The sequence below is a fragment of the Rhopalosiphum padi genome, chromosome 1, assembly GCF_020882245.1.
Source record: "Rhopalosiphum padi isolate XX-2018 chromosome 1, ASM2088224v1, whole genome shotgun sequence".
Lineage (NCBI taxonomy): Eukaryota > Metazoa > Arthropoda > Insecta > Hemiptera > Aphididae > Rhopalosiphum > Rhopalosiphum padi.
The window spans coordinates 37,119,078-37,139,438 of NC_083597.1; the positions used below are offsets into that span (position 1 = coordinate 37,119,078).

A 20,361-nucleotide genomic window follows, 5' to 3' on the forward strand; every position below is an offset into this window, starting at 1 on the left:
AATAAGATTCTGTGTAATATAAGCACGAAATAAAAATTGAATATACCACGAGATAAAATGCACAGATAACGTAAATCATCATCTTCGTTCTTTGAACTTTTTGCTACTATATTAGGTCATGATATTCCTTAACATCAATATAATGACAATAAAAAAGTTTTGAATAGGTATCCCTTTTGTAATATTTACCATTATCTACTGGATAAGTACCATTAATATTAGAAGAATATAGTGTACATGTATATCTACATAAAGTTGAAGACAATTTGATGCAACCGTCGTGAATATCTTTTAAGTCACCACGAAAGCCCATTTCACTCACTATAAACCAATTACTGTGTGATAGAAAAACTTTTCTCTAAATCCCTTTCAAAACTTATTTATCTCTCGCCACTGATGATTCAAATTTCAGTACATGGAATTGTTTTGCTAGTTTTCCATTAAACGTCCATGTAATAGTATACGATTTCGTTGAGACTTTGTAGAGACTTACTGTAAAATACTGTTGTTTGGACATTAAAATATAGCTATTTTTATCGGTTTTCGTTATTGGTGTTACTAATGATCGATGTAACAAACTAACCGATTTTATACCTTGTTTTTATTTTAATAGGCCTTTGCACTTTTTCCCTTCTTTGGTACAACAATAAAACGTAACCCATCGCATTTTTTCTGTCTTAAATTTTTTTCCATGCCATTAAAACTTTAGAAGCTAGGTTCTTTTGTGATGGGATGAAGATATATATGTTTGTGTGTTTAGAAAAAAAATACATTGTATTGTTTTTATTTACTTATATTTTTGCTTTCAAGAGTAATAGGAGAATGTTTCCCTTTATTTCTTCTCGAATTTATTAAGAGCGTTTATAAACCACACATATACAATAGCGTACTTTTAATAAGAATAATTTGAGACAAAGATTTTATTGCAGAATATTACATAGACCTTTTATGGAAATGAAATTTGATCAACTCTGAGGGTTCGTTACATTGTTGTGCACTTGTGTACTGTTTATTAGTTTGTTTTGTGTATACAGAGCACAAAAAGACAACTAAACAGTTAAGGAAACATTTGAATGTTAGGAAATGATTTGAAATATATTTTTGTATATTATTTTATTTTTGTTTTTAAATGTAGTGTTTCATTATACATTAATTGTATATATTTTAAGTTGCTTATTTAATTTTAAATTTTAATTAAAGATTATAATTGAATTATGTTATTGGTATCAAAATAACTATCATAAAAAACACAGATTATGATATATGTAATAAAAAAAAAAAAGGGAATATTAAATAAGAAATAAGAAATATTAAAAATAAAAAATCGAGGAAAATTTGTTCTGCTGTATTGTTAGGTTGTATAGATATTACAAATACTTTATACTTGACTAATTATCTAATATTGATGTGTTAAATTCGAATTTTATGATGGATTGTTGAACACAAAAACAGCCCTAAGTTGCAATGGCGTATCAGAACCTAGTATATAACATCCAAGAATATTTTACACTATTATTAGTAGTTATTCCAATTTAAATATTTTTTTTATTTGTAACATATTTTTTAGCTTGTATATAATTTTTAAAAAAAAGTTTATAAATTTAAAATTTTTGGCAATTTTTATCTTTCTTCTAAATTGTTTTTAGTGTTAATCGTATAGAATATATTAGACTAAAATGTAATATCTAATCTATGTTATAGAACATATGAATTATAGCTTGTATTACATTTTCAAATTTAAAATATAATGAATTTTTATCAACTGTAATAATACATAGAATGTTTTAATGTTTTTTTGAGTTTTGTCAAAATTCAGTTGCTTAAAAAAAATTCTGTTTTGTTTTCGATATTTTTAAATTGCTTTAAGTACAACTTAAAATAAACATTTTTAATAATTCGAATTGAAAATAAATGTTAATATATAGATTAAATAAAGTAAATATTTTTAAAACAAAATTCAACTGTTTATTGAAAATTATTATGTATAATTTATAATAGTGGAATGTTTCAACTACAATAATTAACGTTTTTATGATCTCTACCATCTATTCCAGAAAGTGATGACAAACGAAAAAAAAACTCACATCGTACATTCCTCTTTCCGGTCAGAATCTATAAATATTATATATTATGACGTATACCTAATAATAATTAAAATAATTTTAATGCCCAGAATTGTTAAGGACTTTTTACGATCTATAAACTCTATTTTAAGGAAAATTACAAAGGGCTGACCTGCTACCTAGGTAGTCATTTATAATTTTCCAACATAAACTTTATAATATTATTGCTCTCCTTTAATATTAAATTATTTACTTATCCTCGAAGGTATTATAAATGATAGCTAACTTTAATGTAGTTATATCTTATAAACGCATGTATCAACTTCAATCACATAAATGAATGGAACTAAATCGACATAAAAGCAATTATTAGTTATCATACTCAATAACTTCCTTTCGTCATTGGACGTATAAAGGTAGAATTTTACAGAACAAAAAAACAATAAATTAATTTTGATCCGTTTTTAATGTAAAATATTAATTAAAATAATACGCCGCAAAGTCTTAACATACCATAACATTCATTACATTTTATACAATATAATATCGGTTAGTGAAATAAAGTAAAGTACCCGTATCTAATTTTGTTGGAATATAAACATATATTTAATGCATGCCGAAAAGTTTTGTTGTATGCTTTTTGTGATTGAAATATCGAAAAGCATATTTTTGATCAAAATAGTTCTTTTCATATATTTGATGAGTTCAATATAGCATGCAAAAAAATGTTACACACGTCTATAGATAATCTTGAGAAGGGTTACCATGTGTACCTATTTGTACCAACTGTATCCCATCAATGGTTTCCGAATGTACCATCAACCTTTTTTAACACATATTTTCTGACCTGGAAATATATAATTCTCTAATGTATGCAATTTAAACCGAATTCCTACCTTAGCCTTAAATTCTATCTAATACCATAATATACATAGAAATTATTGTGTTAACTATCATTGATGAAAATCGTGAATTTATTATTATTTTTAACCAACTAAGTAACATTAAATGATTAGATACCATATAAGAAGAAAGCGAAGTGGAATTTAGCTACTTATTTCGCACACATTGAACAAGTTTGTATTGTATTTTGTTTTTAATTATTTAGAATCAATAATAAATCAATTACTTAAAAAAATTGGCTTTGAGAATACATCCCAAGATTACTATTTTTTTATTTTTGTTAACATAGTTTCATTAATTGTAAGTGCTTATAAAACGTGTATACTAAACCATGAATCTTAGGTTAGGTTAACCTAACCTTAGGACAATTTGAAAAATATAAAAAAAACTTAATAATAAAGCATACAAATTGGACATATCGAAGTTTGAAATTATGCTAATAATGAATTATAAATTATTTTTTTTACTATTTAAATTCATATCATAATGTGTATATAATCAAAAAAAAAAAAAATTATACATTCATTATATGCAATTTTTAGTTAATCTCTTGATTCGTTTTTTTTAAATATTATTAAATATTCTACTGTGTATTTTTCCAGTGATTTATTAAATATATTACATTAGTTTAAATTAAAAAAACATATTTACACAATATATAAGTAATTATATTTAATACAATTAAATTATGTCGTATCAGATAATATAAATATGTGTATAACCATGTATATGTTCTATATGAATATAAAACAATTAATTCCATTTATTATGTAAATTTATGTTGTGTATTTTATTTTAGTTATATACTTTGTCATTGTTTGAGTGTTAAATCATAGTATAATATGTAAGAGTATTTTCTTAAAAAAAATATTGCATGTGTTAACAATAAATTAGGTTTAACCAGTTGAATTGGAAAATGTTTGATTTGTTTTCATTCAAATATTAACATAAAGCGTGCATTTTTTTTATTCAAAAGATCTTATTTACATGCTTCTCATATTATTATTATAGTGTAGGATAAAATAAATCAAATTTCCTTTAGTCAACTGGAGGTGAGGAGGCGACATAAACTTGTCTTTCAATAAAATAAAGTGCTGATACTCTAGTTGAGCGGGTATCTTAAAATTGAAAGAAATGATAAATCGTCGAATTCAAAAAATATCAAATCGGATTTTGGTTAACCAAAAAATGGTCTGCTTTTTTTTTAGTTGAATAAGACCCCTAGTGCTTATGCTTACATTCATCCGATTATTTTACTGTTTTATCGAAAACAATAGACTAGGAATTTAAAAAAAAAAAATTATATATTTAAATATTTTGTTTATTTTATAATATTATGTACTATCCCAAAAAGGACTCTAGTCTATTGAAAAAAATCCACTTCATTGTTAAGCTAATGCCTAAGTCTTTTATCCGCTAGCTCTTGACCTAAAATAGTAACCAACTTACGTGAGGTTAATATTTATAAAATAATATTTATTATAAATGTTGATATCGTATGCAGATAATCTAGTTTCCACGGACTAAAGAGTGTGATGTTGTTTTATTAATTTCGATAAAATGTTCCGTTGGTTGATTAACTTGGCACACATATCAATGCTAAGCCGTTTTAGTACTACGTTATCATCGTCGGAATCCCATTTAAGTTAAAAAGATACCTTAAATAGTTATTGTATTAATTGAAATTTAAAAAAAAAAACAATAAATAAATTATCATGTTATGTTAAATATATCAGTAATGATAATTAGGTATAAATGTGTTATTTATTAGAATTTAAAATATTTGTTTTGATATTTTTATTACATTATGAATATAATATTATGATAAATTTTTTTTGGATTAAAATACTAGATGAATATATTACTTTTATAATACGATATTGTGTAGTTCGACCTTAATCTTAATGGTTAAATTTATAATTTCTAGAATTTAATTTTCCAAGTACTACTTTGAATAGTTTTGATTACCATTTCTTGGAACATGACAATATATTCTGAAACAAATTGTTTTGAAGTGTTCTTATTTTTTAAAACCTTGTGTATTAAATAGGTATACATTTAACGCACTGTTATTAAAATGAAAGATATTATATAATATTTACAAATTCCTCTTTTTATACACTATTAATATTAAACTTAATACTACCTAAAACCCGTTTGAAAATTATTTTTAAATATAATACAATCTTATTACATTATTTAATAGATAAGTATAATTTTCATCAATAACCAACCTTTGTTTCGAAATTAAAAATTGTTAATGTTTTAAAATGAATGTTTCAGATATATATATTTTTTATTTTTTATTAGAATGGTTTAATCTCGGTTTTAAGATAAAATAAAATTCTTAAAAAATTATTGTACTCAAAGAGTTATTCAACGGAGAATGTAATGTTTTTATTGTAAAAGTAATATAATTATGATTGAATGTGGTTAGAGATTCTTACGAAGTAAGTTTTGAAGTTTCTTAAATTTGAAACACTTATGTTAATTTAATTATTTACGAATAGTTAAAAAAAAATGTTTATTTAAATTATCATAATATTTCTTGTTGGTATACTTTCGAAATTAAATATTTTTTTCGTGAAGTTTCACCAGTAGATGGATTTTTTACTAAAGACAATAGTCACAACCTTCCCTATACATTGCCTATACTTATTATAAAAAACATATTTACAAATTATATAATAAATATATTAAAAAAAATATATTATTTGTATTACTTATATTAATGTGATATTTTTTCTATTTTAACAAAAACGAATTTATTATTTTATGTATTAAGTATAGTATACCCTATTTGCCATTGATTGGTTTTTATATTTAAAAAAATGATAACATTTTTATTTTTTATTTCCAATAAAAATTACAAGCAAATTATAATAATTATAAATAATTGATTAGCATAAAGTCTAAAATGTTCGTATTGTTTTCTTTTTGAATGAAATCATATTTATTTAATTTTAAAATTTAATTATTATTTATTTATATTGAATATTTTACAATATATTGGAGGGGTTGATAAATTAAATTGGTTAATATATATTTTAATTGATAAATGAAAGTAATGATTTAAAAAAAAATTGTGATAAATATAGATATATAAGAATAATAAATTATATCAAGCGTGATTTCATTACAAATATTTTTTAACTCATAAGTTACTGCTTAAAAATACGTTTGGGTCGCAGCTGTTTTTGTTTTTGAATTTATTTAACTCATGAATAAATTGGATATACCATTTAAAGTTACAACTTTAATAAAACTATTTGAAACTTCTTACATAGAAAGAAATATGCTTTAAAAAAAATATTATTTTACAATGTACATGTAATTATTAAAATAAATAATACCATATTGTAATATAACTGTATATAAATGATTTATCATACCAATATAGCAGTAGGTATTAGCATAATTTAATGCTTGATAAATCTTGAAATGTAATCGTTTTAAGTAATTTACTATTAATAATATAATCGTAACAATATATTAATATGATATAATATTGTTGTTTTGTTCAAATGCAGAATTATGTTTATTGTACAGGTAAAACGTATTCGTTTTATGAAAAAACCTACTAGCATAGTCTGGAATTGTTCACTCGCTATCGCTAACGGACATTAAACAAACTAATCTACAGAGTCTAATCACGTATCTATGGGTTCTAAAATGCACTATAAATATAACAAGAAAGTTTAATAGATTTTTTCAGAATCACTTTTACTTTAAAAACTGTGTTTATGTCTTATCGAATTTTGAAAATTGTTCATAAACACAATATATAAAACCGATAACAATGTGTAAATAAAATAATATGTATGTATCATAATAATTTATGTGTAACACAGTTTTGATTATTTCCGATCGGAAGCGTTTTTCGAATATTATGATAATATATTTTATCATTGCCTTCAAATGCATAATAAAAATACGTGACTATCGACTTTCCCTTTTAGGGAAACGAAAACGTTTATACTGATTTTTAAATTTGTAAGTACTTTAAATATATGACCAGCACATTAAGTGATAACGGTTAAAAGGTACCTTAAACCGACATTTTAGTTGTATAAACTTACTTTAGCTATTAAACAACAATCAATGTAACTTTCACGAGAATGTTAAAACTATTTTATTGTGTTAGCTTTGGAAATAAATAATAGTTATATGTATACCGTACATCGTTGACCCCATAACGATAATTTATGCATTACAATTATAATATGTTTTCATCGTGTCTTAAGAAAAATGTAAAAAAAATCGTTTAAAATATGTAAAATAGAATATTCTATTAAAATTTATTGAGGTCCATTTTATATCTTATGGAAATAGTTTAAACTAACAAAATATATCTTGAAAAATAAAATCATTTGTTTTTTTTACTGAAACGGATCACTGAAAGTCTAAAAGTGCATACTTTGTTTCATATAATTATCATGGTTTATCGGACTAATGATAATTATTTTTAGAGTTATAAGTATAACAACCACGAATTTGAGATCGTGGAATAATTTATGTTAAAAACTTTTAACCAAACAAAGAAAACACAAGACATTAACGCCACATTGATTGAACACAACACTCAATTTTCGGCGAAAAGTTAATACCGATAACGCCGAATGTTTTAAAATAGTATTTTATTGGTCGAAAATATCTCTGCAACGGAAACAATAATTTGTTAAATCTTGATTTATTTTATTTTACCATTCTACTTTCGTTTTTGAAAAAAATGTTTTTTTTTTTGATAATTTTAAATATATAAATAGATAATTTTAGGCATGTATTCTAATTAAACGTTTGCTGACATTTTGTAACGATGAATCGTATTTTGAATAGAAAAAGCATTATATTATATTTATTGAAAATGTATAGTTAAGTATAAATTATAGCAAATACGTAAATAATTTATTTTAAACTAGTTTTTTTCTTCTATTAATTACATAGGTAATCTGTAGCTAATTTATTTTACGATATCAGTAACGAAGAAGTACGTGATGGTTTAACTGACTTTTCCTTACACAACACTAGAGCGTAAATCAAAGTAATCTCCAATAATATATTGTAACTAATGTGGTATAAGGAACTTCTCAATTAAAGCAAATTAAAAACTAAACTCACGAATAGCCATACCCTCTCCTACAGGATAGGTATCTCAAAATAAACAGCAACTCCCATAAACAGTAAGAGAATTCGACATACGTTGCTAACCCACCAACGGCACCAACACTTAATTAAGAGGAAACACATTTCTACTTGTTGGTACCTCTACTTCCCTTACAGTGAAATAAGTTATAACTGAATGTTGTATACATGAGATTGAGAGACAAGAAGCTGGAATATCTAGTATTCTGTTGGGAGTGCTTAAAACTGACAACACACAACAGCTGATCATTTTCTAAACCCACTATAAATTAAATACATTATTGTAAACCATATATATTATGAAATAGTAATAAAAATAATAATAAAAATGTAAATTCATACATGAGTATACATTTTTTTTGAGTATTTTTTTATAAGGCAAAATTAAAACAAAATAAATTTGTAGGCGATAGACGAGTTTAACGTTGGTTGAAGTCTTTTTTAAGGAACTTTTTAATGACAAAACATAACGAAATTCTGTTGTGTTATTAATAGAAAAATAATTATAAATTTTAAATAAAATGGGGTTATTCCGCCAAACTATTCATCAAATAGAATATTTTAAATAGTACATGCTTTTTATATCAAAGAACAGTGGTTAAGTTTCAATGCATTATTATTATTACTAATAATATATTATTAGTAAATACTAATCAATTTAAATTAAAAACAATAAAAACATACGGCTTTCTCAAATGTACATTCTAAAAAATCATAATATTATTTGAAATGTTCAAAATAAAAATGTATGGGTATTTTTTTATATACTTTGAATATTTTTTTTTAGAAAATTGTTTGAAATATTTTATTTTGTAGAACACAAAAAAAATCCTGTGTCATGGCAACATATATATATATATATATATATATATATATATATTACTTGTATATTTCACCTGCCACACAAAGAATTTATGATTTTTCAACCGTGATACTAACTGAATTATCAAAGTTATTACTTAAAAATATCATAGTTTTCTGTAATTTTCAAACCATTTTTTCCGTAATTCTGTCCAACGTACTTTATTTAACGTAATCCAATTCTGAGTAGGGTGTGTAACCTAAATATTTAGGACAAATGAATATAAGGATTAGTGTAAAACATACCAAATGTGGGGACGCAAGGGTTCATTATAAAGTATTTTCAGTTGTGGACCAGTTTGAGGTTAAGCGGTCAATAAAGAGCGTATTATAAAAAGAGACAACCTTTAAAGCTACAAGCTGCAGTAATGGCGTGTAAATTGACCCATAGCAGCCAACGAAGATTTTGTATACAAAGAAAATAATCCAAAAACAGTTTTATATAATCTCAGACAATATAATTTTAAGAGTTGATAATATACAAAATGGATATTCTGTAAAAATATTAATACCTATATTGATACGATTCAAGTATTTATTAAAAAGTTCTTAAAATGATAATACGGGTGAAATTACCATATTACCATAATAGGACTTAAACATCAGTATATCGTTATCAATATTAAAGACTATCAAAATTATAATCTGATATATTATTTTAGAATTATAAACTAATAATATTATACAGAAAAGTAAGTTATGACAAGTATAAATCATATTGTATTATTAATAAATAAAAAAATGTTTAAATTCTTGTTCTTTTAACAGGTGATAAATAAATCACTATGCATGTAAAATGATTAAAGATTAGCAGTTCGTGCTTAGTTCAACTGTAGTTTTAAAATACATACTTATCTCTTGATTATTTTAACCATTCTGGAAATAATTACCTAGCGGAAACAAAATGAAATAAAACTGTTCTTAAGTTATAGTATAGTAAAAATACTAGTTTATTTATCTTTCAAAGTGTTGCTGTTGAATTCAAATATTATTTTTTTGTCGATCACGCGGTTTAAATTTTTAAAATCGTTTACAAACAATGCACGTTATATTATATTGGTATAATAGAATACATTTTAATTACATAGAGCATATACGTTTTTAATAATATTTTCGTATAATATTTTTTGTAAAAAACTAAGAAACTAAACTTTTCCATTTTCAAATTGTCAAGTTGGGAAGAATTGGACCGATGTCACAACGGAAACCCCGTGAACAATTCTCCCATCTAAAACCCTATTTTTTACTCATCTATAGAAAAAACTTTTTGTAACCTTTTTCTTTTTATATAGTAATTGAGATACCGAATATCGATATCGAATATCATTGTTATAGCATCGCCTGACATATTAAAGAAATGCATTATTTTCATATTATTGTAGCATCATTTTTCTTTTTAAACAAGTCACCAAATTTATAAATGCAAAAATTAATAAACTGACATTAGAAATATTAGTCAACACTATTATATAATATATTCAATTCTACTTTTTTTAAGAGTTGTCGATTATTAGTTATAAATTATCCCAAGTTTGTAGACGCCCTATAGATTAATTGTTTTCAACACTGTTCAGATCACTGGTCCTGATAATTTTTTTTCGATATTTATCATCCAAATTATTGATACTTATTTCTTAGTTTATTTGTCTATGTCAGTACTTTAGAAGACGAGTTATTTAAACTTAAAATTTATGTTTTACAAAACATAATATTATAATAATATGTATAAATATTTAAAAAAAAATGGATTTAAATAGTAGAAAAATAAATGAAAAAATAAAAAAAATATATATATTTGAATTCTAAAATATTTTAATATTTAATTATATTTAAATAACGAAAATCAAATTGAGTTAAATACATAGTAATAAGTCATTATTGTTATTTAATTATAATCAAATATTAAAATATTTTATAAATCAAGTATAATATAATGATTTTTTTTTTTAAATGGTTTTTTTACATATTGTTTATACATATTATTATAATACTATGTCTTGTAAATCATACATTTTAAATTTTAAATAATATAATAAATTATGACTGAAAAAAAAAAATAATCAGAAACAGTGGTCTGAACAGTGTTGAAAACAATTAATTTATAGAGTTGAGTTAAATACATTTAAAAAGTCATACAATTAACGTTTGTTACATTTTTCATTATAATATAATAAAAGTATAGGTATAGTAAATACTAAATCTTCATTTCTTCTCTGCAATAAAAAGATAGACTTAAAAATATCTGTGTACAAAAACATTATGTTGTATTTAGGGAAACATTTTCTGTTAAATAGCACACTTTCTTTTAGTAGGTACCTTCTATTATACTATAAAATTATACTAAGTAATGTGTAACAAATAGTAATTTTATTGATTTAAAAAACTACTTTACCTTATAATTTTTTAACAATTCAAAAGCATTCGATTAGTTTTAGGGGAAAAATTATTTTTTTTATTTCGAACGAGTTTCTGAATTAAAAACATATATATTACGATCAAAATACATGTTATTGAATATCTACTTTATTTTAATAACATTGTTAATATTTTAAATATGAATACATTTCAAAAAAAATTGTAATAGAAATGAAAAATACTATTTTTATTATCATGTATTTACTATTTGTATTGCACAAAAATTAATGTTGCGTAAATGAATTTCTCGTGAATATATAGTAGATATATTTTATAATATATTAGAGCTGTATATATCTATATAAAGGTATGTTAAACCCTACTCAAAGTCATACTTTTTTAGTGTCTATTATTCATCTATTATAAATATACTTTATTATATTCAAATATAAATTATAATAATTTTTACATTTATATATTGTATTATGTATGTATTTTAAACCTTAGTTGTAAAGTGTCGTATTATGTTTCTCACTGATACTAGCAGGGCTGAAATACTAAAGACTGTAAATATGTCTACGCGTATCTTCTAATAAAATGGAAAATATGCATTTTAATAACAAAATATACGTAAAAATGTAATTGAGAATGTTAATTATCTATAGTTAATATTCATATGTAAACCATTAGCCATTGCTCTTTTTATAATATTATTATTATATTCAAATAATTATATTCAAGAATCGTTCCCATTTTTTTTTTAAACTTTTAACTCAGCTTTTAACTGTATAATACCATACTATACTGTATCTAATTTTTGTTCTTTTAATTTATATAATATATTAAAAAATGTATTGATTATTTAATTTGTTATAAGCAATACGCAATTATCATTACATTTTAAAATAACATTCGGGCAGTTATATCGGCTTATATTTTATTTGCAATGGTAATTAATTAAGCTCAAGAGTTATATAAAATTAATTAATATTAAAAATGTCAACGGGGCCATGGTTTTGTGACATTTTTTGTATTGAATTTTTTTTTTATTGAACTTATTTTCTCTGTTTTTATTACCTTCTTGTCTTTGATATCACTTTACCAGCCACACTAATTAATGGCTACGTTTTTTAAAAACTCACGATCTTCAATGTCTTATAGCGATTCACTTATCTATAAAAAACGAAATGAAAATTAGAAGAAAAATGTTCTGTATAATTGACAGTATATTGGTGGTTGCACAAAAACACAACAGCATCCGTAGTGTACATTTTATATTCGTCGTCGTTACTGTCGCTACACAAGATTTACTGTTAAATGAACGATAAAGTCATTAGAAACGTGCTTTTTTGTTTACTGAATAAAATATCAACGATCTAAAAAAATAATAATAATAATGGTAATAAGCAGCGGTACTGACTGCATAAAAGTCGGACGTTTACACGAAGTGAAATTATTTAAAAATGTTTCCGCCTTTTCAGTTGTATATATTATTCGTTTTTATCAATAACCGCGAGAAGTAATACCTTAATGTTTTATTTTTTTATCATCTTGATTAGAATGTATCTCCATTGTTTTTATCACATAGTGATAGTATACAATATACATACGGTTTCACTAAATAATTTATCAAAATATATTATTTTGAATTCGTAGTTATAAAATATTTATTCCGTTAACACACGACTTGTTTCCTTCGTATAATATTGTATTCAATTTTCATTAACTAATGTCTTTTGCGACAAATTCACTAAAATGATTTTTCATGGCCTCTGACTAGCGAAAGTTAAACTGGATTGATGTGCAGAGAGAATATCAGTATGGAAAATCTGCATTGAGTGAAGAATTATTTAAATATTTGACTATATATTACTCGTGGACTTATTCAAATATAATTTAAATCATTTTAAGGATTTTGAGTTTTTTTTTTATTATTTGAGTAGATGTCTTAACCATAATATTATGTTAATTCAAATGGGGAAAAGGAGAATTTTGCAATAGTTTTTTTTATGGTTATTGGAACATTATTCTCCAAGGAACAACATATTATGTAATTCACAAACGTATCTCATTCTCGTGGTATAAATGTGTGCACAAATATAAAATAAAAAAACGATTGTAATCAAAAATGATTCAATAGATTACGGTTAGTGAATTAATCATTTTTTCGTTAAACAAATGTGGTATCGTTAAACTACGAACTCGTATTTATACAAGCAATGATATTACATTTATGATAAATTATATATATTTTTAAATATCGAAAACTTGCTACCACTTATAATATAAATTTAAAGTTGATTAAATAATCACTTGTTTTCGACTGAATCACGTTTACATACTTAAATTATTGTGATCAATACATTTTTCAATATAATAAAAAATAAATAAATAAAATTAGTTTAATTTCAAAAATCATTTTCTTAGACATACACTTTAATCAGTATAACGTATAGTCAATAGTCGTGTTGTAATGGTGTGCGGTTTTATTGATATCAGATAGATGTGCGTGGGAGCAGAAAAATAAACAAATAGGAAAGTTTTCTCATCTACACTACCAAAGATTGACACAAATGGAACAACGGTAGTGATGAAATATTTGCATGTGTTTAACGAAAATGATTCATCGGGTCTACTGTCAATGCGAACCGTCTGCTTGTCTGTTTCAATACGGAAATAACATTTTGCCGTGTACTTAGAAATCAATTTTGTTCTCTTTGTTTAGGATCTCCGTTTTGGTGTTTGCTGGACATTGTGCCGATCAAAAATGAAAAACGAGAAGTGGTGTTGTTCCTGGCTTCGCATAAAGACATCACGCACACGAAAATGGCAGAAATGCACGTGGGCATGGACTACGATCCAGGTAATACCAGTCGTAGTACAATATTTAGATACATAAAATATCCTATGGGATTTAAACTATAGTAATCTACTATTGATGTAAATGTATATGGCGGGATAACCATTGGTGTTTCCGGTTGAGTTAACTGCTTAAAACATCTCTACAAATATTTATTTGCCCGTGTGCATTTGGCTGAGAAGTTTATTTTCTTTGAAATTCAAAGATACTTATAGATGTATATTGAAAACCCACAACATTTAAAGCGTTCTGAGCAATTAAATTAAAATTTTAACTCATACTTGACTGTGTTTTTTTTTGACGTATTTAACAAAAGTTATTAGTATTTATTTGTAACTTATGTTAAGTAGCTAATATTTTATCAGCATGAATAAAAATATACATGTGATATATTTAAAAATGGCAAAAAAAATAATTTTTGAGTAAGTTAAAATAATATAATATAATATTTGATATTTGTATCATATACATTATTACATCGTCTGTTATTTAAAATAATGTGGTCTATTATTTGTTATAGCTACGTGTGTTCAAAAAAATTACTTAGAATTTTTTTAAGAATTTATATTTATTTATTTATTTTACTGACATCATGATAGCGTTTATAAGTAAACGTTGATTTACAATTATAATTGTATCGTAAATATAGTAAATACAAATTACAAACTTGAAAACTGAAAACTGGTCAGTAATAAAAAATATAACACTACAGAAAGTATAAAAGTTAGATTGAAGTAGGAGTTAGTCATTTTCATTGGTAAATAAATGTACTTTTGTTAAAAAAAAATACAATTCAACAATATGCCAACAAATATAACGAAGAGAAGAGGGTTAAAACGGGCTAGGTAGGGTGGACTCCACAGATGGTATGATAATGATATCAAAGAGGATAACGTTATTAAAGTCATAATATATTGTCTTTGTGTGGTAAGGTACGACGCCAGCCAGGAGAAAATTGTGGTTAGCTGTATTGAAGGCTTTCCTTAAGTTGGCGAATATAGCATAAACTTGGGAATTATCAATTAACTTTGAAATTTAGTATGTATAATAGAAAAACTAATCTACTCATGACAGTAAATTTATATTCTAAAAGTTACATTATTGACTATCAATATTTATAAGGTTGAGACTGCTTTTATTCGTGATTCAAAAAGTTAAGGTAGATATGGAAGAATGAAGATGGCACTATAGTTTGATTATTAGTTAGATCGATAAATTTAAGAATGAATGCAGTGTTGTGCTCAGATAATTTTTTTTTATCAAAGTAAAGATAAGATGTCTAAACTTAAAAATTATCTAAATGTAGATAGATGATGAAAAAATTGAATATATCTATACGTAGATAGATAATGAAAAAAACTAAATATATCTATAAATAGTTTAGGTAATATTGATTTTATTTAAATAAAAATAAGATTATTTTTCTGTATATTATTCTTAAAACGTAATTTAGTTCAATAAACTAAATATATTTTTTTTTATTCATAAAAAATATCAATATTAATACGAGTAGTTTAAATCACTAATTATAAATTATAAATAAAATATGATAAATTATTTAAATTATCATGCAACAATGTAAATTGACCATTTTCTGAGATAGACTAATGCGTTTATAAAAGATTGTTAATCCAAATTAAAACGTATGCATGTAAATTATATAGTCATCATTTTAAACCATTCAATAAATAAAATTACATTACCACGTTATGTGAGTTTTATAAAAGTTATTATATTTTAGAATTTTTTATACTGCTCTAACCAGTTTTTAATCATTTAATCCTATTGGATTTATTATATAATTTTGTCGGTAATAGTTACAATAAAAATTGTCGAGATCTATTTTGTCAGTTTGATAAATTTATTCATGCGCTAATGAACTGCTCTAGAATGCATTAATTATGATTTTAAGCATAACATGTATACATTTTCTCGAAAAATATCTAAAATTCATATTAAATAACATATTCCAATACTTTAATATTTTTTAGAAAATATTTTCTTATAACTGAAGATAAACCTTTTTTTCTTATTTTGATACTTATGATTCATAGAAGTGTGGTAAAAAAAGTTAAAATTTATGAAATGGATATACAGCATGAAATGTATTGAAAAAATGTTTTGCTATAACAAAAAAAAAAATTATAATATATCGCAATATGCTGTCCTAATTACACGATCACTTAAAGTATAAAAATAAAATAAAAATAATACAGTTTATATAAAATATCATAATTCAAATAACCTTAGAAATATATAAATTTAAATTCAATAATTTGAATGGGATTTATTTTGTTTTAAACAATCGAACTTACAATTATAACGTATAATTAGTTATTGTATAAACGTTGGATCTATTAAATGATTTACTTTAATTTTCGTCGTTGAATCGTTTATATTGTTTTGCTTATCTTAATTCTTAAGCGATAATAATCTTAATGTAATAACATTAATTGTTCAAATAAAAACAAAAATAACGCTTACACTTATGTTGGTTGCGTGGAACTAGCTTGGGTGCCATTTTCTGTACTGATATTAAATTCGAAAATCGTCGCATCTGAAAAGCGATTGAGGCTGAGCTCAGTTGAAATCAAGAGCTGGCTTGAATTTCTTCATTTCTTCAGCACCTTTTTTTTTTGTAGGATTTTCTTCGCGATAAGGAAATCGAAAAATGACTTTTTCAAAGTATCATGAGTCCCAATATTTGTATAATATAGCACTTTTTGATCATTCTTCTACATGAAAAAAAAAATGTATCTGGTTATCTACAAGATGAATGGTTATACATTTAAACAAATTAAAAAATATTATAAACTCACAAATAAAAAAAAAAAACTAAAACATAATTTTAGTCAAATATATAAAAGTAAATATTATTAACCTTCTTTATTATCAAAAGCTATTTTATTTAAATATAAATATATTATGTGCAATGTGCAAAATATTATTATTTAAAATAAACAAGCAATCATGGAATTTACTAATTAAAATTTAAATAAATGTTATTATATTTTATATGATTAATGTATAAAACTTAGGTTACTATAAGTTTACTAAAACAAAATTAAAATTCATTTATAAACTAAATAAATAAAATAAACATTAAAAATAGTATTTATATTATTTTTATCTAATTATGTTAAATTACAGTTTAGGTGTGTTTAATATTATAGAATTATTAGTATAATTAACCAAATAAGTAAATACAAATGTAAATATCTATAAAAAACTAAAATAAGTATTTTTTTAATATTAAATAATTATTAAAAATGTCATTTGTGGAAATTATATTCGATAGAATTTTATTATTTTCTAAAATACAATAAAAATTAAAAAAAAAAATACAGAATTAATAATTAATTAAAAATAGCTTCCACTTCTCAGTGAACATGCAGAACTATTATTAAATGCTTTAAACATTATACTTCTTAAATATTATTTTTCTGAGTAATTGTAAATAAATTTTTTTTTATAATCATAATATAAATATTGAAGGTAAATAAAAAGTAGTTGTGTCAACTGTTGTAAGACTTTTGTAACCACAAGAGTGTAAGATAGTTATTTAGTTTATATAATTTTTCAGTAACTAGTAAAATGCAAATGCCACTATTTCAAATAGTCGTAATTCAAGTTATTTTTAAATGATCTGAATTTGTGATTAAAAGTTTGATTTCACAAAGTTATTTTATAGTCTGGAGTCACATTAAACATAATATCCTAACGAATAGAATGTGAAATTTTTTATGAGAATCTACGAACTAGTTTAATTCATTTATGTTTTTTAAATAATAATAATTATTATTATTATTACTATTTTTCCATGTACATTTTTTATGGTAAAAATAGATGACTGATTTAATATTTTTACTAGATTTAATTTAAAAATGTATTTAAAATCTATAATAGTTTTCAAGTATAAATTCCATTAATAGAATGTATAAACTTTTTTGACATGGCTATAGTGCTTAAGAGTAAGTAAATACACTTTATTTTTGTTATGATTAACTATTTTTTTTAATTTTTTTTAATTTTTATTTAATCTTCAAAAATATAATGAGCTTCACTGAACTATGTCGTCAGTAGTTTTTAATTAGATTTTATTTCATTGTTTCGCCTAGAACTTTATGATATAAATTATCTTTAAGTTATAAAAGGAGAATAATGAATTGTTATAGTATAAATTGTTGACATAATTATTTATGTTACAGATTTTTAAATTAATAAAAATATATTCTATATATAATAATATGTATGCCATTTTTTTTGCAATTTTCTTTTTAATAATAATAAAAGATAAAATGTTAACTTAAGGTATTTGAATATGTTCTTTAAATACCTGCCTAAATAAAACGAAGCTACCGATTCGGTTTAGTGTTTAATGACATAATGTTGAACACATTTTTATGACATAAATATTAGCTCGACTTATCGTTTGGTTATGAATGCTATAATAAACTAGTTGAATATTATCTTAAATTAAATTTTGGTTTTCCTAAAATGGGTGTAGAATTTTAAAATTGTACACTATTTGAGAATATTTTGCAATTTTTGGTTCCGTATAACTATATTGGTGTAAAATTACCATTTTTTTCGGTAAGTAATTTTAGTTAACAATTATTATTTTCATGTGAGCTACCAAATATGAAAATACGATACCTAATCACAATTATCTATAATGGGAAATTAAATTGAACTTTTTTTTCTTATCTTTTATTGTTTATTTAGATTAAGATTACAGATTGGGCATATTTTGATAGAAATATAAAAGTTATAATAATTATTTATTTTGATCTATATGATTTTAATAGTGCGCGCCAGTGAGTTGATATTAAATTGTAAAATGTTCATATTTTATATTATAAATTATTAATAGCGCATATAAAATACGAGAATAATATAATATATAATGTAAGCAAGTACTAAGAATGGATTTTTGTAATTCAACCTCTAAAGTATAAAATGGTGTCAAAATATGTATGTTTATCATTGGCTGGTTCTGGAACTACATGCTTATCCAATCATAAGCATTTTTTTTTGCACACTACAAACAGCAGGTTTTGAAGGTAGTTTTATAGACCCAACACTTATCCCAGAAAATTCAGTGACAAAATAGAAGTAAACCCGTGGTTCTAACTACCCGTTTTTTATACCGTGGCTATTTAATACAATGTTTCATGGAGTCCAAGACTCGAGTGTGTTAAAAATGAGTGTTGATTACATTTGTTGGTAATGTTATCAGGTAGTTATAAACCTAAACCGATTTGCTCGTGAAGTTATTACGCTTAAGCCAAAAACACCAAGTGCTGTATCTAATCCACCGCAGGCGAATTGTCCAGGTTAAATTTATCAACGAAGTGAAGTACACCGATTACGAAATACATGTGAACCAAGGTATACTCGTACAAACCAAAATACGTGTACCGAGCGTTGTTTTTTATATTTGTGTATTTTATTTCCCGGACGAATTCGGTAGTATAAAATACACAAATGTATAAATTTTAACACGATGCGTATACAATATTGATAATTATTATTATGATACTCGTATCGAATTTTACGCGGAAAAATATTTTATTATATAGATGATTATTTCTTGAAAGATTTTTAAAAATTTTATTGATTTATCCGAGAAAATTAAAAAAATTGTTAGAAAAACCCCGTTATTAACCATATACCTATAATGTATATAGTTTTGTTTTATTTTATTTTTACAGTTAATACTTATGGTTATAAAGTACGGCTACTGTGTATATTATTTCATGCTTTTAAAATATATATTTATTTAAAATCATTTTGTTGATGGATTTATTGGTGTGTAAATATACAATCAAATTTATTAAACTTCAATATTCATTTTTACAATAAGTGGTAAAATATTTATTTATTTTGTATTATTATATTATTATCTATTATTATCATTATTTATAAAAATAATTTTACATGCTATAAACTTGTTTACATACTTTTTTATATACTTTATGTATACAATTTAAAGATACATATGGTGCCCTAAACAAATTTTCAAATTTAATTATTTTTAGTTTATAAATTTATTTTCCACAGTTTCGTTTATTTTTGAAATTTTTGCTGCGTCTTTTACTATTTATTAGTGTGTAATTATATTATGCATGCTTAAAAGGTTTTTTTTTGTGAATTACACTTAAAGCTCTGTTCTTA

At 23.6% G+C, this 20,361-nt stretch overlaps 1 protein-coding gene across 5 annotated transcripts in view; it reads left to right on the forward strand.

Annotated features, from left to right (window-relative positions):
- LOC132931705 (potassium voltage-gated channel subfamily H member 8) overlaps nucleotides 1-20,361 on the forward strand; it is a 191,394-nt gene that overhangs the window by 68,706 nt on the left and 102,327 nt on the right. For all 5 annotated transcript variants that reach the window (XM_060997648.1, XM_060997647.1, XM_060997651.1 and 2 more), the window contains exon 4: nucleotides 14,050-14,187. In XM_060997648.1, the coding sequence (XP_060853631.1) occupies nucleotides 14,050-14,187 (138 nt within the window). The remainder of the gene's footprint in view (nucleotides 1-14,049; nucleotides 14,188-20,361) is intronic.